Source organism: Sturnira hondurensis, unplaced genomic scaffold, assembly GCF_014824575.4.
Source record: "Sturnira hondurensis isolate 20B ecotype Veracruz unplaced genomic scaffold, ASM1482457v3 Scaffold0020642, whole genome shotgun sequence".
NCBI lineage: Eukaryota > Metazoa > Chordata > Mammalia > Chiroptera > Phyllostomidae > Sturnira > Sturnira hondurensis.
Genome location: NW_028093273.1, coordinates 3,187,714 through 3,208,719, shown reverse-complemented (window position 1 = coordinate 3,208,719; position 21,006 = coordinate 3,187,714). Strand labels below are relative to the sequence as shown.

Sequence of the window (21,006 nt, the reverse complement as noted above, 5' to 3'; positions counted from 1 at the left end):
ACTATTACCCTTCCCAAGCCCAGAGATAAGTGCAGGGAACAGATTGGTGTGTTAGTTACCAACCTTTCCAAAAATGATCTGTCCACATGTAAATAAGTATACATGTATCTCTTTCTGCTTTCCCTCCAGTCCATTCTCAGTAATTTTACTTATGTTGCACATCGTTCTGCATCTTTACACACATCTACCTTTTCTTTTTCCTGAGCACATAATGTCCTGTTGTATGGCTATACTACATTTATTTAAATAATCCTCTACTAATGAACACTTAGATTTTTTGCTTTTAACACAATATTGCCATGAAGACTGCTATATGTATATCTTGGGATACTTTTGTACAAGATAAATCCTAGCAGTGGAATTGCAGACTCAAAGGTTACATTTAATTGATTTGCGTTTTCCTGATTTTGAATTAAATTGAACATTTTCTTATATGTTTATTGGTCTAATTTATTTTGTTTTGCTGAACTCACTGTTCATAAATTTTACCCTTTTTCTTACTAGTTTGCTCATTTTTATATTGCCTTATTTATATCTCTGAATTCTCTGCATATGAAATTAGCTCTATATCTCTGTATTGACAGATGTTTTCCAAACTTTTTCTTTGGTTTTTGTGTTTATTTTATTTCTGTCTATTTGTTTATTGTTTTGCCATTTAATAGTGTTTGATTTTCATATACTTAAGAAATTTTTTTACCTTAAATTTTATGGACTTTGTATTTTATATTTAAGCCTTTTCCACTTTAAGAATATTAAAATGTTATTCTTTAATACTTCTATAATATTGTTCAACATACTTAAATAAGTGATTCATGTGGAGTTAATTTGGTATATAGAGAGAAGTAGGGATCCAGCTTTAGCTAGTGAGTTGCCTGAAACACCATTTATTTGATAATACATGGTTTTGTCCAGGAGCTTGAAATGCTGTTTTGATTTCACAAATCTCTATATTTGTATATATAGAATTTTATAAAGTCCTGCGTGCCATTTGGTCAGTTTCTATAATCTGCACTCTTTCTATGATGTGTCTGTATATAACTTCTACCAGTACCAGACTGTTTCAGTACTGCAACTTGTAAATTGTATTAATATCGCTAGACTAGTTCCTGTTCTCCTTTCATAACTTACTGAATATTATCACTTTTTTTTCCTAGACAGATTTTAGTATAATTTTGTCTAGTCATTTCTCCCCCTCCCCAAAACAAGCTGCTACCAAATACCATCTTGGAATCACAGTGTGTGTGTGTGTGTGTGTGTGTGTGTGTGCGTGTATGTGAATAAAAATAGGAGGATAACATCTTTATTATTATATATCCAAGAATAAGACATGGGTTTCATTTTCATATTTTCTTATTACCCTCAGTAGAGTATTGTAGCTTTTATCACATAAATTGTCCATGTTGTTTGTTAAACTTATGTGTAAATTCCTCTTTTATTACACTTGTAAAACAGGATTTTTTCTTTCATTTTTCAAGTTGATTATTGTGTTTATTAAATAAAGTTACTGGATATTATGTACTTGGGTTTTCCAGACACATCTCATTTGCAAATAATTTCTACTCTTTTTCTCCTGCAAATAATTTCTACCCTTTTTCTCCTACATTTGATGCTTCTTTTCTTGAAAATTTATATTTTCTTAAAGCATGACCTATTTTGCCTAGTTTTTCTAATTTATTTACATAATTCGTGACCTAATAATTCTTATAACTTTCTTCTGCAACTGTGGTTATGTCCCTTTTTTATTTGTAATTCAAGAAATGTGTGTTTACTTGCCCTGCCTACTGCAGGAAAATAGTAAAGATACTCTTTGCTCAATATTATGGTCTTTGAAATTAGAAAATTCCTCCATGTAATTAATTTGTATGCCTTATAGTTGGGTGTTTGTTATTGTTGTTATTGTTTCAACTTCTGCCTCCAAGAGAAATGAATACTTTTCTTCCTGTCTGGCTTCTTTACTAAGATTATTAAGTAGTTACTTGTTACCTTTCTTCTAGGCTAAATAATTTTAGTTTTTTTAAATATAGCCTCATGGAACACAATTTTCTAAAATCTTTATATCCTCTTTTAGGATTTCTTCAAAAGATCTAACATTTAGGCTAAATTCTTTTTTTTTTTTGTCTCATTCTTTTTTTTTAAGATTTTATTTATTTATCTTTAGAGGGGAAGGGAAGGAGAGAGGGAGAGAAACATCAATGTATGGTTGCCTTTCTTGCATCCCCTGCTGAGAGTTGGCCTGCAGGGAACTGGCCTGCAACCCAGGCATGTGCCCTGACTGAGAATTGAACCGAGATCGTCTGAGTCGCAGGCCTGCGCTCAATCCACTGAGCTACACCAGCCAGGGCACAGGCTAAATTCTTAACATACCTCTTCTCGTGGGATCTTAGTCACAATTACATCACTTGTCTTTAAAAAACAATAGCCTAGCCTTCAATATATTTTAAATAGCCAAAGTAATTTCATCCTCAGAACAAATAATAATATTCAGAACAGAAGAGTATGTCTCTTTTGTACATATAGTTATCTTTATATATTCTGGGACGAAGAATTGTTGACAGTGTCATGGATAGAAAGTATTTCATCAGCCTTGAGAATAAATTAAAGGCCACTGCATAGGGTAATTAGGACCTGGGGCCTGGAGTTCCCTGTTTGTCCAGAAATGCTCTGCTCCTTAAGTTTGAATGAGTTGTGAGATTGACCAAAAAAGCATATTAGTGAGGCAGATAGGGAAATGCCAGGGAAGAGGCAAGGTGGAAGCTAATAGTAATTTATGTGATGTATATATTTAAGTATGTGTGTTTACATGTGTTGTACAGATGAGATCAAATACTAACATATTTTCTAAGATAAAAGGAATGTGATAGAGCCAGGAAGTTTACTATTAAACTATTTAAACTTTATAAGCTATGAACAGTATTTTCTAAAATTCCAGCATTAAAGATCAGTATAGTTACACTTAAGTAATCTTGAATAAAGCAATGCAGATAGATGCTTTTAAAAAGGAAGTAGTGATTCATTTGTGAATATTCACTTTTCTGATGATATATTTACTTGTAAATATGTTAATGACTTGCCCCATTGAGAAATTGTTTTAGAAGATCATAAGGGATTACTTACATTACAGTTGGGTTAGTTACTGATTTTCTCTCACTTTTTTTAGGTCATAGAAAATGGAAGATTTGCAAAATACAAATATTTTACCCATGTCATGATCAACAAAACAGATATGTTAATGATAACCAAAAGGTAACTTTCTTTCTCTAATGTAACTTGCTAAGGGATTAACCGACAGCCCCTCCTGAAGGGAGCAGTTGTCACTCACCTTTTGTTCCAGATTCTCTCACTGATTCCTGCTAACGCTGGCCCTTTTGCTCTAAGGCTCGCACTTAAAACCTCACGAAACTTCATGTTTACCTTTGTGCTCAAATACAGGTAAATACATAGCCATGCAAAGACATAATTATAAATTAAATAATTTTGAATTTATTTCAACCAATTTAGACTAGTACAGGAATTTCAGTAAAAACTGTTCTCTCAAGGGTAGGCAGTACTGTTCCATCTTCCCCTCTGAAAAGTACACAATTTCCAGTTAGCCCAGGAGTCCACAGTCTTCTCATGGTAACTCTTCATTATCATACATACTGATGCACTCATGCTAGTAGATGTGTTATGAGAGCAGCAAAGTCAGCTCTCAGTTCTTGAGTTCGGCAAAGAAAGAATTTAGAGTCAAGAACTCTAGTTCAAGAGAAAGTTTATTTAGCATGCAAAATTAAAGTACACTCAAAGAGAAGTTTCGAGCATACTGCTCAGAGAGCTGCCTTGGTCTTCTAGAGAGAAAGTCACAGGCAGAAGAAATGAGCCAGCTGGGCTGCAGAGCCTCAGAAAACAAGTTACAGAGGCAAAAGAAGGGCCCTTAGTGATTAGGAGAAAGAAACACAGACACATGCCTGAAGAAGGAAAATGTGGGCATGCTCTGGAGAGAAGGTGTGCATTGGGTCCTTTGTTTTAAGGGTTTTTGTCCATTTGCTAAAGGCACAAATTTTAGGGGAGGCCTCAGAGGAGGATCTCAATAGAATATCAACTTTCCCATTATGTTCGTTAGTATGCTGATTCATCAAGTGAGCATATAGGGGCAGGTTCATGGTCAGTGCTAGGGTAGCAGATAATTGGTCCTTGCATCTGCCAGCCCTGGCATTGCTTTGCCTGGTTTTGCTGCTTTGCTGAGCCTGGAGCTGAAACACAACTGAGGCCTAGATATTATCTCTAGTTTGACCAGAACCTCCTTGTCCTGAGTGTTTAATGCTTTAAAAAGTGATCATGCAAGAGAGAAGGAGGCAGGTGAGTCGGGGTGCTGGATGAGGCCAGTTTGCCTCAGCTGTCTGGCTCAGCTTCCCCATTGTACTTGCCAAGGAGTTTTCCCGGCTTCTTACTGTCCTGCCTCAGATACAACATTGAAGACAGATCCATTTTTTATGTGGATGCTCCCAGCTATAACCAAATACTCAAATTTAGACTGTAAGCAGACAGTTGAAGGACACATGTAAAAATACAGTGGCATAACCTCAGAAGGTCAGGGTTTTGCAGGAGTCACAGTTTTTTAGTGAGGGAAAAAATGATCACATGCAGTTTTAATACAGAGATTTATGGGTGGCAGAGACTGGAATTGTGGCTGAAGAGCTAAATTTCTGTTCCTGGCTAAATAGAATTGAGTGGTCAATACACCTGTGTGGTTTGTTCATTATCGAAAAGGTGAGGTTATATAAGAACCTTGTTTGTTCATGTTGACTGTGGAACCTTTACTGTTTTTAATTTTAATAATTTCTGAGTCTAAAATTTACAGCAGTGCCTTAATTTTCTTAGACAAAAAATGCACACGGTATTAAAAATATGCAGGTACAAGTCAGTCTTTGTCCCATCCCAGAAGCCAGTTCCTCTTTTCTGCACTCCCAAAACAACTAGTTTTATTAGTTTCCTTTGAATCCTTCCTGAAATATCCTATACCTATGCAAGCATATGTATTTTAATGTAAATGGACTCTATTATATATACAACTGTACTTTAACTTTTTTACTTTAGATCTATGTGTTAATGATTATTCTTTGTCAGCAGTTGGAGATCTCTCTTAATTTATAAAAGATTGCCTCATAATATGCATTTAATACTATGTACTGTAATTTACATCAAAAATTGTTTCTAAACTTTTGTAGTTGTGAGCAATGCTTCAGCAGTTATTTTGTTCATAGTAATTTTCAGTCATGTTTTTATTAACCCTGTTTCTCATTGACTAAAGGAAACATGATTCATCAAAGTTAAAGAAGACTCAATTTATTAGTTTACAAATCTTGCAACATTTTTACATACATGTTTCTCCTTTTTAAATACATGATCTTATTTTGACATAGAACTCTTTAAATGGAGTTACATAAACCTTGACAGAGTAAGGGAAGTGACTTAGTTGTCATTGAAAAGTAATATTTATTTTTAGGATTTCCTTTCTTTCCAAGTTTCAGACTTGAGGATAAAAGTGTCTTTGAATACGGAGAGGGACTGCTGTTGCTGCAGGATTAGCCTACCTTTGGTTATTCACGTGCTTGAGGTGCACTAGAGGGCCAGTGGGGCTTGTTCCACAGCTCCATGGTCCAGGGTTGGTGACCCAGGGCATCAGAGACAGAGGATTGAGGTGAGAAATACTAAATCCAGTTAGTTTTCTCTTGCATTCTAGTCAGGAGCCTGCTTTTTCTTCAACTCAGTTCCTTAACTTAATGTACAGGGTCCAGCGGAAGCAGCGCCTGCTTGAGTGGGTTGGCAGGGTACTAATGTGGGTGTAATAATTCATAGTTTTAATTTGAACACTTTATCTAAAATGTCACATGGTGTGCTTGAGTTTGATATTACCATGTTACAGAATTACATGCTTATGATTTTGCAATAAAATATTTTTTAATAAAAAGGTGTTATTTATGCTGTTACTGTATATGTAACTTAAACCTCTGGTTGCACCTACAATTGATGTCTTTCTTGGGGAAGGAAGGCCTTTGGAGGGAGGATGAAATAGAATTACTATGGACAGAACACATTTTCATCACTTTATTTTTTCTCTCAAAATCAGGGGGAAGAACCATAATTAATTTTAAAAGCCTCTTTCTGATGTAGGTTGGCAAACATATTACATGGAGTCTTAGTAATAAAAGCATTTATTCTACAGTATTAATTACATGAAAGTTCCTTAAAATATTGGTAGATAAATGGTTCTGCAAATTTTTCCTATTTTTTATCAAGTACCTTTATACTTGACTTCATAAATACTTTATTTTTTCTAATATACTATATCATGCTATAAATTCCCTAGTAGCATTACTTATGCTGCATCCCAGAAATTTGGTTATGATGTATTTTTATTCTCATTCAGTTCAAAATAGTTTCTAATTCCTTTTGAGATTCTTTGATCCATGGATTATTTAGTAGTATGCTAATTTTCATGCATTTAGAAATACTCTTATTTTTCTGTTATTGGTTTCTAGTTTAATTTCATTGTGATCTGAGAACAGACTTGGTGAGATTTCAGTTCTTTTAACTTCATTAAGGTTGTTTTTAACGATCTAGCATAGTCTTGGTGAAGTTCTGTGTATACTTGCAATGAATGTGTTTACAGGTATGATTATATCATTGGATATAAGTGCCTTGCTTTTTAAAGTGGACTTTTTTCCTGCAGTGGTGTATTATTTGTAACAAAAGGAACATTTGGACAGCTTACCTGTGAGTGGCAGTACAGTTTTGATGAGTTTACCAAAGAGCCATTCATTGTTCATGGGAGAAGACTGCGCATTGAGGCAAAGGTAAGGTGAATAGATTTTTTTAAAAAAAACTTGGAACTGATACTCTGGTTTCTCTTCAGATCATATAAAAATCTTGGAACTGAAAATAACACATTGAAATAGTTGTTTTTACTTTTGCAAGCGTCCTCTTTTATAGATGTTGTTTTATCTTCATGTGGCTTTTCTTTACACCTGCTCTCTCACTTAGGTTTAAAGAAAAAGCTAGAATTTTAAAAAATACACTACTTTTATGTGGTGTTGCATTGACTGCCACATTCCTGGGTTCTTATTTTATATTCAGTAATAGAACTTTACCTTTTCACTGCTTGCTGTCCAATAAGAGAAAATCATTTGTGTATCTCAGAATCCCCAGCAGCACCCTACAGAAAGGTTTTCTTTGAAAATCTCACAAAAGCACACTTGAAAATCATAGCTGATAGTTGAGAATTCTTTCTCTTTTTAAAGATAATATATTATCTTCCCAATTCAATTATAATTTGAAAGGCAGAGGCTATTTGTCTTCCTGTTTTGATTACCAGCAGCTAGCACAGTGCCTGGTACTTGAATGCTGATATAAAATACAGTGAATTTCTAGTCATTGGGTAAATCAGTAGACTCAATATCCTTTGTCAGTTGTAATGATCCCACTAGGTCTTATAGGTTGCAGTCATATATAGGTATAGTAATATAGTAGGTATATGTGATAAGATAATGTTATTTGGCCTCAAGGTATTTTACTAGTTACCTGTATATATATTAGGGCCACCTTGGCACTGGCTGTGTTAGCAAATACTCTGACTCAACCCAAGTGTTTTGTTATTTTTGTTAGAGGGATTTAATGGGCTCATGTAACTGAAAAGTCTAAGTCTACATCTTGTAACTTAGATACGCTCAAATGATGTCATCGGCATCTATGCTGTCTCCCTTGCACTACATTCTCCCTTCCTTGCCACCCCCATCTCCAGGTTCTCCTTTTCTTCATTGTTGGCTTCATTCTCAAGCAGGCTCTCCTTTGGTGACAGGATGGCCAGCAGAAGTTCCAGGGTCTACTCCTAGTAGCTCAGCCAAATGAAATCTTCTTACTGGGTCATCTTTGGTCATTTGCTTGTTCCTTAATGAAACCAATCAGTTTGGTCAGGGAGGGGTCCTGGGATTGCCATGGTACTGCCAGGTGTTGGAGTAAGAGAGGGTGAGAACATTGTAAGGGGACAAGGGACACAGGCAGGCAGAATCAGCAGATACCTTCTGGGCATAACTGCCCTAGGCCTTATTTTTAACCGGTGAAGACCATTGCTCAATCTTACCCCTCATTCCAAAAACATGGATATTAGCTGGATATTAGCTCCAGGAAAACTCTTCCTATCCAGAATTTCTCTGATTCACTCAGAAAATGAAGGGCCCTGTGGTGAGCATATGAAGTAATGGATAGTGGCTAGGAGCTTCTAGTCTAGTTGTTTTTCATGTTTTCTCTCTCCAAGGATGAACTTCTTATCTCCTCGATTTCTTCCCCTTCTACCTATTTTTGAGATATTGTATTAGCAGTCATCATTTATTTTATTTTTTAAAAAGATTTTATTTATTGTTAGAGAAAGGAAGGGAGAAAGAGAGGTAGAGAATCAGTTTGTGGTTGCCTCTTGAGCACCCCCTACTGGAGACCTGGCCCGCAACCCAGCCATGTGCCCTCACTGGGAATCCAGCTGAAGAGCTTTTGGTTCATAGGCCAGCACTCAATCCACTGAGCCACACCAGCCAGGGCCATCCTTTTCTTTTTAATAAAGGAATCTGATTTCTTCTGCAGTCTGTATTTGCATGGAGATTGGAATGACTTACAGGAATTGTTAGACTACTGAAAAACTCCATATTGCTGCTTCTGTGGCCCTCCCCATAGTTCATAGTGGTAGGTACCACCCTCTTCCTCAGTAATCCATTCTTTCCATTTGTTCCTCTAATGTTTAATGTCTACCACTAGACAGTTCTCCCCGCAAACACTGAACAGAATACTGAAGGAGCGTAAAAAGGGAAAGATGGTCATGTAGGGTTTAGGAACCACCCTTATTTCTTTGATCCTCAAGCTACATTGTTATTGGTTGATTAAAATGTCAGAAGTTACATATATACATACAAACATGAACACACCTCTATAAACACATGTGTATGTATATAAGTATATGCACAAATATGTATATTATTTTGAGCTAAAATCATCATTATTCCATGGCCAGATATCAGGAAGTATCTGAGAAGTTTTTTGAAGGGAAAAACAGTGGCCCTTCTCACAAATTTGCCTCCTTCCCATCCTCTATGTAAACTCTTTATGGCTTTAGCAGTAAGATCTCACATAAAGCTCTAGAACTTAGGTTTAGTGATAATGGATGTGTTAGCATTTAGTCTTTGTTTTTTCAATTTGTGTTGGATTCTTCTTGATTTCCCTCTTGGCTTTTAAAAATGTGTATGATTTGTGTAAAATGTACACCAATTTTTGAAACTGCACCATTTCTTTCTCATGTTTCTGCAACTAGACTTTTGTTTTCATGAAGTCACTTATTCTGTTTGTAGGAACGAGTGAAGTCTGTATTCCATGCCAAAGAGTTTGGAAAAATAATTAACTTCAAGACCGCAGAGGATGCTGAGGTAAATATAATTTTTTACATAGAGCAGCCGTGCTTTTCAAAATCACAAAAGTTGCACTGTTTTTTTGAGGCAGATAAGTTTTGTTTGTTTTTGTGTTTTGACAGTTGTAATATATGTAACTAGATAATATTTCCCAAAAACTTTTTTATTAGATTGAATATAACATACCTATTTGTTTTTAATATCAAATGGTTCCATCTTATTTCAAATCCTAATGTAATACTTTGTGAAAAAGTCAAACCAAAGAAATTATTTTATTCTGATGCTAATCTACTAGCTCTCACAGGGAAAGGCCAGCCCTACATTGTCGATTTCTCTGCTATATAGCTATGGTGATTTTTTAATTTTTTAAAGGTTTTATTTATTTTTAGAGCAAGAGGAAGGGAGGGAGAAAGAGAGAGAGAGAGAGCAATGCAGGCACAGGCCCTGATGGGAATTAAACTGGTGACCCTTCACCTTGCAGGACAGTGCCCAACCAACTGAGCCATGCCAGTCAAGGCTCTGGTGATTTTTTTTTAATTGCTATAGCTTGGCACATTAACAAAAGGAGCCAAGCCTATAGTCAGAAAATCTGTGTTTGAATATTGGTTCTGTTCCTACTTGACTGTAGAACTGTGGGGAAGTCATTTAACCTCAGTTTCCTTAAAATATGAATGATGTGTATTGAAAAACACTGGCGTTATGGCAATTACCAGGATGTGCATTGTCAGGAGAAAGAGGACTCCCAACTGATTATCTACCTATTAATCACAACTGAGATGCTATTTCTGATACTGAATTATCCTCACTGTGTCATGAAACATGTACCGAATCCCTCATACTGTATTGTCCTGGCTGGGCATGCCTATTTACCAGTTTACTTGTCACATCGGGACCCCAAACCAGGAACGCTGGACCGTTTAGCGCAGGCCATGGAGTTTTCTATCCAGACAGTGTGATGTAAGACAACACTGGGCCCTGGCTGGTGTAGCTCAGTGGATTGAGCACAGGCCTGTGAAGCAAAGGGTTGCCGGTTCAATTTCCAGTCAGGGCACTGGCCTGGGTTGCAGGCCAGTAGGGGGCAACCACACATTGATGTTTCTCCCTCTTTTTCTCCCTCATTTCCCTTCTCTCTAAAAAATAAATAAATAAAATCTTTTAAAAACTTAAAAAAAAAGACAACACTGGCATACTAACAGCGGAGAACTGAAAGGAGGAATAAAGTGACTGGAGCCTCCAGAGGCCTGTTGCCTGCAACAGGGAGACAGACTAGAGCATGATAGCAGCATGCCTTTCAGGCCGTCTTCTTTCATGGTGCTGAAGGGCAGTACCATCTGTTTCAGTTTCTCTGTAATATGTTTTCCACTTAATCTCTGTCACTGTGTTATTTTATCTGAAAAGGGTTGTTTTTAATCTCCTGCTCTGCTGGAAACATCCAGAGGGCTGCAGAGCTCAGTTCTCTCTCTCTCCTTGTCCTACGTAGAGCTACATGCACTAGGTTCTCCTGAAGTTAAAGAAGCACAGGCACCTCTGCCCAAGTTTATCAGAATGGGCTAACCCCAGTGGCACCTCCAAGGCTTTTATCTGTCATACAGGCCCAATGATAATAGACATTATTGATAGAAAAGTTTGCACTGTATTTGCATTTGTGTTTGTAGTTTCAAAGCTTCTCAAAACAGAAAATACTATGTTATGAGAACAACTAAAAATGCTCAAGAATGTTGCTGTGCTACCACTAGCCACTGTAGAGAGTGTAATTACTCCTGCTCAATCAGGGGAGTCCTATACATGGAGTCATGAAGGCTTGTGGTACAGGACTGTTATAGGTTGGAAAGGATTTTGCGTAATTTTCACACTATGCTAGAGTTACTCAGTCTAGTTGCTACGTTACCTCATCTCTCAGGGTGGTTCATTTTACTTTTCTTATTCTGAAGATGAACATTCAAGTCCAATGACCTTAGAAAGACATTATTCTTACTGTTAAATAAAACTCAGTACCATTGACCCTGAGCTGTGTGGGACATTTATGTGAGTAAATGATCTCTTTTGCAGGATGGATTTAATTATTGGCTATGAGTATACATCTAACTAAATTGGAAAGTCAACTTTTAGACTTCTGTTCATTACGTATTGATTTTTATCGCAAGTTCATTGAAGTAAGCGGGTATTGGTTTATTTCCTCACAACAGTGGATCCTCTCAAAGCTGGAAGAAGCGAGGGAACCTTCCCCGAGCCTCTGATGGAGAACACTGCCGGGAGACACACAGTAATTAATCATTACAGTCGCCACTTTGTACCTCCCAAAACCTGTTTGGGAAGGATAGTCCAGAAGTAATTTCAAGTACATAAAAAACATGTGTCGGTTAGAATCAAGTAAAACAGCTATGCAATTAAAATATTTCAACTCTCTGGGGCTCCATCTGATTTTCTAACTTGAATCATGCATCAGGTTAAAATTCTAATTACTTTATAAAAGAAGCATTTCTTTTATAAATCTTAAATGTTTGCTCCAGATGATTCTCTGCAGTGGTGGAAAAATTACTCGTGAAGCTAAATTCACATGGAGCAAAGTTTAATGTTCCTAGTTTACACTTTCAACCTTTCTCATGCTTACGTCACACTCCCTGAGTAAGTCATGGGAGTGATCACATCAGTGATCAAATCAAACATTGCCTCAGTGGCACCAAGAGAACTTTAGTGGTGGTTTCTTTAGAAACATGAAGTTCTTTTTACAGATAAATATTTTGGTATTATTTTCCTTATTTTTATAAAGAATAAGTTTGAACTATAATTCAAATATACAGCATGAATATAAGAAACATTTTATATGTATATACTACAATTTAAACCATCCTATTCAAGCCTCCTCTAAAGAAAGGCGTGAGAGATGAGTGTCACACCCCACGAGAGAAGGCCTGTCTCAGAGCTCTGAAGCCTTAGGTATACTAGAAGTTCATCCTCAAGCCATGTCCACGGGATCTACTCGGTTTGCCCAGGTCACGTTTTTAATAGATCACTGAACTTCAAAGGAATATTCCTGAAGCCTTAACAATACCAACTTTCTGCTCAGTGGGAATGTGAAATAAACAGAATTCCCACCACCTTAATAGGAGTTATGCTTCAGAGCAGAGAGCCCCTCCACCAGTAAATGTATGGATCCTAAAATCTAACTCAGTAACCTGTCCTATCGGTAACAGACTGAGAGTTTCTGGTTTTCCTTTCTCTACAGTTAGTCAAATGAGAATCATTCTTTTAAATATATAGTTTATCAGAACAAAAATCATGGTGACAAATTAGTAAAAATAAGGTCATGGGTTCTTTTCCATGGTTTTGTTCAAAAACCTTGATATTAATGGACCTTCTCAAATGAAAGGGGATAAATATTGATTGTGAACCAGGGAGAAAATGGTACAGTGTCTTATTTAGTTATTAAACAGTATGGAGTATTTGATGCATGTTGTATGTGTCATAAAATTATTGTAAACTGTTTTTGGGATTAGAAACTATTTAGTGAATGGTTGTGAAATGCTCGTCAAACCCTTGCTTTGTTGTAAAAGCTAAGATAAACGGCATGCCAGACTGTAACTATTTCTTCCTGACCAAATCCTGCCACTGAATACTGTTGATTTTCCTATGATTATAAAGATTCATTGTTTGCTGTCAATAGTTTCTCCCAGAATGTTTTTTCCTTGCTGAACATAAGTTGAATCAAAAGATAACGTATTTCAAATTACATGGTACTGTGCATTCCCGATGACCTTTATTCAAGGTCACATGTACGTTTTCTCTGTTGCTGAGCTCGTCCAGTTTTGGGTGCCTCAGAACGAAACCTGGGAGTAGACGTAGTCAGAAGAATCAGCAGATTGCCTTTGTCCGAAATGTTCCTTTACTGGAGTTCTATTCAGTGCCATTAGCCAAGAACCTCATTACCTACTCCAGTTTCATGGTTTTATTCTCAGAAAAAAAATACAGGCCCATAACTGCTTCAGCGTGCCATGGGAAGGGGGAAAAGCCTGAAAGATGAGCAGAGAAGTTCTGGTGCCCTCTGGCAGCTAGCAGGGCAGGTCTTCTGACCCTCACCCATGCAGAGCCAGTGTGCCTGTCCTTCCCGTTCCCTTACCGGTGAGAACCCAAAGATGTCTTGTCTTAGTCGTTCTCTACCAGTCATCTGCCTGTCCACACCTCCTGTCACTTCTGTTTCTAAAGTAGAAAGACTCACACCATCAGGAGTGGTAGTTTCTCCGTTGTTTTAGATTGTCTTCATCTTCTCAGCAGAGAATGTCAGTAGATCAGATGTGTCTGTCATTTTAGTGTCTTTAACATTTTACAATTATATATTTGATTCTATATTCTTTTTTCTTGAATATTACAGAGTCTGTAATCTTATTATAATGAAAATGATCTTCCCTGAATTATACTTGACTACATTAAATTTGAGAACTTTAAGCTTGTTGTTTGGTAGTTGCTATGGGATGAGGTTCTGAGTATTATGTCATTCCTTGTATTATTTGTTAGCTGTAGCCCCAGGACCTTACCTCTAGCACAGCATGTATTCTGGCTCGTGATTATTGTGTGAAACCCAAAGCAGAGTACAGCGTCTGTTCCCTGCCAGCTCTCCTCCAGAAAACTCTGATCGTTAGAAATAGCAACTTGGATTTCTGGTACAAAACGAAGCTTGTGATGTCTTCACATTAACAAAATACTCCGAACCAAAGATGTGTGCTTCTGCAATGGCTTCCCTGTTACAGTTACATGTCAGCTGCTGCTTCTCCAGTGTTAGCAAGACTTTGGAACTCTTCCCATCCTCAGTTTAGTAGACCTGCGTTATTTTCTGGCCCCAAAATAATCATTACCGGTTGTATGCAGTCCTTCCCTGGCCCTCTCTCCTCCATAGTCCTAATGCCAACTATCCTGTGGCCTTAAATAAGAGAGTTTTCTTAACTTTTTCTATCGTAATTATTTCTCACGTTTTTTCCTGATGGTAGTGGCAGTAATATTATGCCAATGAATAAATAGGCACCTATGGAAATATCCTGTAAATAGCATTCTATTTCTGTCTGATAAAAGATGAAGAGTGTACACAGTACTGACTTTTCTGCACCTTAGTTATTCAGTCATCAGTTGATCCTTCAAGCCAAGCCATAGCCCCTGTATGAAAAAGATTGGGAGAAGGTGCTGGGTTAATTTGCCTGTAGGAGCTGAAAAGTGTGTGCTGAATACCCTGAAAGTGGAAGTAGCCATGTGGGCCGGGGTGTGTTCATGCCCCAGCCAGCACAATTCAGAGAAATCTGCTCAGATTCCAGAGCCATTACCTTTTTTAAAAAATTATTTTGATTTGTGAGAGAGAAGGAGAGGAAGGGAAAGAGAGACATCAACTCATCCCACGCATTTATGCATTCATTGGTTGATTCTCGCATGTGCCCTGACAGGGATCAGACCCGTAACCCTGGTACTCTAGCCAACTGCACTCCTCGGCCAGGGCCCAGAGGCATTACTTATTACCTTTTCTCAATGTCAGCCACCATCCTCCAGGACAGTATTTTCCAAACTGTATGTCTTAATCCATTAGTGGGCCATGATATCAATGTAATAGCTCATGACCGGTACATTTTAAAAGTGGAAGAGGGAAAAAAAGAGAACAGTGCATGGAACAAGGTCAGACATTGTTTCCTGAATTATTGTTTCGGTTAAATACTCTACATACTATGTGTACTGAGTCACAATATAAAATGATATTTCCTGTTGTGAATTGTGGTAAAAAAAAAAGAAGCAAAAAAACCTGAAGGCCTTGCAAGCCACTGCTGTAGGAGGTGCGGGCCAGCCAGTGATGGCTGAGGGACATTGTGGATTGGTGCGGCCTGGCCTTAGGTAAGGGGCGGAGGGTTACAACCCAGGGAGACTTCAGATTGTGAGCGCCGTCTTTTTCTTTAGAGTGAGAAGATAGGATAGATGTTGTTAGGTTTATAAAATGTTTTGCTTTCATGGTATGCATCAGGTCTCACTGCTACCAGGTGTCAGTGGGACCAGAAAAAGCGTAGAAACCTGAGATCCACAAGCAGCACCCCCAAAAGGCCACAAGCTGTCATTTAACTCGATGTGTTTGAACCTCTCTCCCATGAAGCATTTTACTAGCATTGGGGAAAGAAGTTCTCCTTTTAAGTAGGTTGAATTTGCTTCATCTTCTTTCCCATTCATCACACAGGTAGCAAAAGCCCTTAAAAACTGAAAACAGTTGGGCTTCCCCTTTTCTGTAGGGTTCTCGTAGAGAATGTAGATAACCTGCATTTCCTATGCAATACTCAATACAAAATTCATCCAGTCTGATTTTCTACAGTGCCACCGTGGCATCACCTATAGCTCCTTTGCATACTCTCGGGGATCTTTTGCCCTCCTGCCCAGTCCTTTGAAAGCATACCTTACTGCTAATGCTAACCCAATCACATTGGCATTAGTTAGTTAAAATTTTTATGATTCTTATCTACATTTTTGATGATTGGCCAAAGCAGCTATTAGTGCTGTCTTTTCCAAAGAGCTCTGCCCTCTCGCGATGCGCCCAAAGTAAGACAGTCCTACTTTATTACAAACCTCCTTCATGTTTTTTTTAAGATTTTATTTATTTATCTTCAGAGGGGAAGGAAAGGAGAGAGGGAGAGAAATATCAATGTATGGTTGCCTCTTGGGAGTCCCCTGCTGGGGACTGGCCTGCAACCCAGGCATGTGCCCTGACTGGGAATCGAACCTCGATCATGTGGTTGTCAGGCCCATGCTCAATCCACTGAGTTACACCAGCCAGGGCCATGTTTTTTTAGCTTGAAATGTTTTTTACTTTTTCTCCTCCTTTGTAAACTAAATTGTTCCATATCATCTTTTAAAGTTTCCCTTTAAAATTATAGAATAGTTTTTTTTTTTAATATTATGACATTTTTCCAAGAAAAAAAATATTTTGGTGACCCAAAGTGCTACATAAGAAGTGTAACTTCAAATTTTGTAGCTTAATACGAGTGTATTTTAACATGTTTTACTTTATACAAATACAAGTTAATTTGCACTGAAGTTTACCCCCTGCTGTGGTAGACATCTGTTGGCCTGGAAATCCCTGGCATTGAGCACCGCTCCCTCAGTCTCGCTCTGGTGCCCTCATGCTGCGTTCCTTCTCATGGTGCCCTTGTAGCAAGAAGCCTGGTGGGAGCGGCCTGATAAAATGTCTGATCGTCAGAAACACACTTCAAACAGAACCCCTGGGGACACCCCAGCGTTTTCTCGCTGTGCCATCAGACCACCATCGGCCACCCCAAAGTTCCCAGTTTGGGGGCTGAAAACCATCCAAGTGAAAGTGTAGATTACACTGGAATGTTCTCAGTGTCAATAATTTCGTCTCCACACCCACAAACTATTAGAAATCATATCTGGCGGTTATTGCAAGGTCATTTAGATTGCTATGGACTTTTTTAAGTGGTCATCTCTGTATATGAAATTGTATTACATATGGACATGAATATTTCAGGGAATGTGCACTTTAAAAATACTTTTTACTAATTTTTGTATTGACCAAAAGTGCTGCTTTGGAATGCTTACTCTTTGGTAAAAATATAGCTATTGCTGATAATGTAATGTTTTTAAAATATCTATTTCTGTATCACTGCAGTATTTCTTTCACTTTTGTGTCCCTTTTATGTGGGCTCCTGGCCCAGTTGCCTGTTACACAGTTTCTGCCTTGCCTTTGTGTATTCTGATGATTTATAAGCACAAATGTTTACAGTGAAGTTCTTCCTCTTGAAATTTACCTTAGTCATCTTTTTTTCCCTGCGAATTGTTTGGCTGGGCTCGCTGATGACTAACTTTTTAAAATAATAATAATTTATTGCTATTGGTAGAATTAAATTGCTTGGTCAGAATATTGCCTGGTTTAATTATGTATACCTTTTTCAAATAAATTCAGTCAAATAAAGATTTCTGATTTTCAGCCCGCCTCTGTTTTTAGTTAACTGAATTGAACTAGAGACATTACCTATGAACTTTCCCGCGCCCATCTAACCTCTGCCCTCTCTGAGGCCTAAATGGTGTGGACAACTAACAGGTTGCCCAAGATCCTGATTTCCAGTCAGGGCAGCCGGCCGACAGCATTCCAGCCCACGTGAACGTTGCCGACTGAAAGCGCCAGTGGCGATTCTTCTAAATTCTTAAGCAGCAAGACTGTGCCTCGCAGCCTCAGAAAACTTCAGGTGGCTCGTTTCCACCGTAGGTAAGTAATGAGTATATTTTAAAAGAAGGGCTAGGAGAGAATTTTCTCCTTGCAGAATTAATAGTGACAGAAATAATAATTCACCTCTGACATAGAGAGCTCAGCCTTTTCATTACATATGAAAATGCTTCACTAGGTTTTGTTATGATTTATTTGACAGCCTCCTGCAACAAAAGTGATTGAAAGCCATCATCTTCTCGAATGCTTTGCCAGCCAAAGGTAAATTAAAAACAATAATAACTCAATGCTAGAAAGTCATTTTTTTAATTCCACATTTTTTAATTCCCCTGACTACTGATTCTCTTGACTCCTTTTCCTGGTCATTGAATAGTCAGAAGCAGTCATGATATGTAATGCAGGGTGCCCACCCCTTCCCAGGATTGTCCTGATTCTTGTTTGTTATATTGCTTAAGAGTTACTTCCCCATCTCTTTGTTCTCTGTTGTAAATTTTCCTGGCTCTTTCTGGACCTTTACTATTCCAGATAAATTTTTAATATTAGTTTCTCAGGTTCCATTAAAAACGGTTGCTCTTACATTCATCTCTTGAGTGAAAGTCACTTTGTGAAGCATAATGTCACTATGGTGGCTACAAGCATAATTCCTTTCTCCAACATTGCCATTCTTTTCTCTGATAGCTTCACACTTGGAGGTAGAACCTGACTGTCCTGACTGACTGCAGGGAAGGCTTTAGTACAGTGACAGCAATGCTGACACTTTGTTCCTTCCAACACATAACGGGGTGCGTTCTGTAGACCCACTGGAGATAAGACGTGTCACATCTTAAATTCCTAAGTGACGTGCATGTGTCTGAGTGGATATCTGTGCACGCCTTCAAATACAAAGCAGGATAGAAGCATCTTGGGCCTTTATTTTGAAGCACCCTGCATTTCCAGGTGATTCTGCTTCTGCTTTCTGAACCAACTACTGTGGGAATTCTAACATAACACAATGAATGAATACAGATTGGCCTTGGAGGATGAAGGGGTGCAGAATATGGCACCCCAAAATATGCCTCACTGGCATAAGGATTTTTTTGAGCTGATGATTTTTAAGAAACAGCAAACACAGGAAAAGCTCTGGAAACCTAGTAGAAGTTATCCATCATAAGGGGAATTTACATTGGTAAGAGAAATCTCATTTGTAATCCCTCTTCATACCTAAAAAAGGAGACTTGAAATGACAAGAAACTCTTATCAGTGGAGAAGGATCCAACTTAAATCTGCAAGACAACTTTACTCTTGTTTACTGTGCTTTTTCTGGTACCCTCCTCTAACGGGCCTTTCCCACTGCACCCCTGCAACATCTCTCTTATGTTCTTAGCTTACTTGTGTTCTTAGCTGAGGAAGGCATTTAAGGGGATGGCTTGGCCATTTTTAGGGAGTTACTCAATTTTCCTTGTCTCTCATATATACAGGGGTATTGGTATACATACCTATGTAACACAGGTATACATGTTATTAAACTTCCGTTTGTTTTTCTCCTCATAATCTGCCTTTTATCACATAGGAGCGGGTCTCAGTCAAGCACCTGAAAGGGTGGAGGGAAAGTCCTTTTTCCCCACCTACACTTTGGCAGGCCATGAGGCGCCCTTCTTCCTCTGGAGCCTGCAGGTAGGAGGACCCTGGAAACCGGGCTGAAGCCGGCAAAGGTATGAATTGCTACCAGTCAGCTCCTCCGAGTCCCTGTGCTGCCCAGTGTGGAGAGGAAGGGAAAATTCCACCTGCATATTCCTTTCCATAATTTAGATTAGCAGGGAAAATATTTGTATGGGCTAGTTAAGGGATTCTGGAAAAGGTTTGTATTAGTACTCTTGTTTTCCTTCGATCCCCTTCCTCCCAGAGATGTTTTCTGTTGTCTGTCTTTTTGTGTCATTTGTTATAAGGATGAAAACTGGGCCAGACACGATTTTTCCTTTTGTCCTATTCTATATCTTAAGAGTTTGGCTTTTTGACCGGTTCAAGAATTCTCTCTGGTCTCCACCAGCTGGAAGATGCAAGTATGGGCTCATCTCAGGCAGACAATTGAATAGGCCGAGAACGTGAGCCACAAAGGGGTAGCTGCCTTCTCGTCGTCCCGCAGTGCCAGCCCTCGGGAGAATTTGTCTTACAGGGTCCTGGGCCATAAAGGGCCCTTTGTTCCCTGGGAGTGAACTTTCTGGATCTTTTGAGGGCCGCATCTTTTGCAACTTCTTTAGGGATGCCTCTTGTGTCCATGGTTAAGTCATAAAAAAGTTTCTTGGTTTGAGTTGCTATATTGGAATTAATTTACCATTAAGATATTACTCATCAATAGCCAGACAGTGGATCATTTAAATTGAACCTTGATAGCCTTTAAATTGAAATAACATTGATAGTTAAGAAAATTTTTAGAGAACTCACTTCCTGAACATTTGTCTGATTGGCACCTGTGGAATGATCAGATTGAAAGGACATGGAAGAGCATGGCATCTGGCCTTAGGGACTCTCTTAACAAGATAAAATTACAAAGCCCTTTTCACCTTCACTTTTCCAAACATCCTACCAGATTGAGAACAGAGAAAGACCAGTGCCCATGCACAACCCCTCTCCCAGGAACTCAGGGGTCTTCATCCCACCCACGATTACACTGTAGTTACCTGACAGGCCAGACAGCTCCTAGGGAGATGCCCTCCCAGAGGACACAGGTGACCCCAGTTTCTCCCAGCCCCTCCTACAAATAACCAGGAAATGGACCAGTGGGAAGCCAATGTTCTGGGACTGATAGAAGCAATAATAGAGGGTTTCCCCCTGAAGTGAGTCTGTCCAAGGTTGAACTTGTATGTCACAAAGGAGAGCAGGTGAAGCCTCTCTTGAACACTTTATACAGACTTTACAAAGGCCTACTGCATTAAACCCTGAAATTTCGGAGCATAGGGTCAGAATCCCTTGATTTCTGTCTTGGTTGGGATGGAAATCTTCTCCCTAATGTAAAGAAACAAATCGAAGATAATGTAGTTGGATGGGCGGGTCAGCCCCATGATGTTATTCAGGCTCACCCCACTCTTTGGGGCATTGGAAACAACTGTATCTGCCTTACACATCCTTACCAAACCCGCAGTGCAGTTCCTGGCAGTGCAGAGTCCACCCGCCTCCAACCCAAAAGGCTCCCCTCTTCATCTCACAGTGTCGCAGACATTGTAAGAGATTGGGACATTGCTGACAGAATTGTTCTGCACTTAAGAAGAGGGAAATGTTAGAGGAATGACTAGATATCTGATAATAGGCAAATACACCCAAAACTCCTTGGAGGAAACGTACGTACTTTCCGTGTGCCTTTGAGATGGAAATTTTCTACCCCCATTGTTAGCACTTTCAAGCCATCTC

At 38.6% G+C, this 21,006-nt stretch overlaps 1 protein-coding gene across 1 annotated transcript in view; it reads left to right on the top strand.

The window, feature by feature from the left end:
* VPS13A (vacuolar protein sorting 13 homolog A) overlaps positions 1–15,191 on the top strand; it is a 213,835-nt gene extending 198,644 nt beyond the window's left edge. Inside the window, exons 69-72 of the mRNA XM_037030342.1 lie at positions 3,158–3,243; positions 6,710–6,833; positions 9,369–9,443; positions 11,612–15,191. Coding sequence (XP_036886237.1) covers positions 3,158–3,243; positions 6,710–6,833; positions 9,369–9,443; positions 11,612–11,662 — 336 coding nt within the window. The 3' untranslated portion in view covers positions 11,663–15,191. The remainder of the gene's footprint in view (positions 1–3,157; positions 3,244–6,709; positions 6,834–9,368; positions 9,444–11,611) is intronic.
* The last annotated feature ends 5,815 nt before the right edge of the window (positions 15,192–21,006 follow it).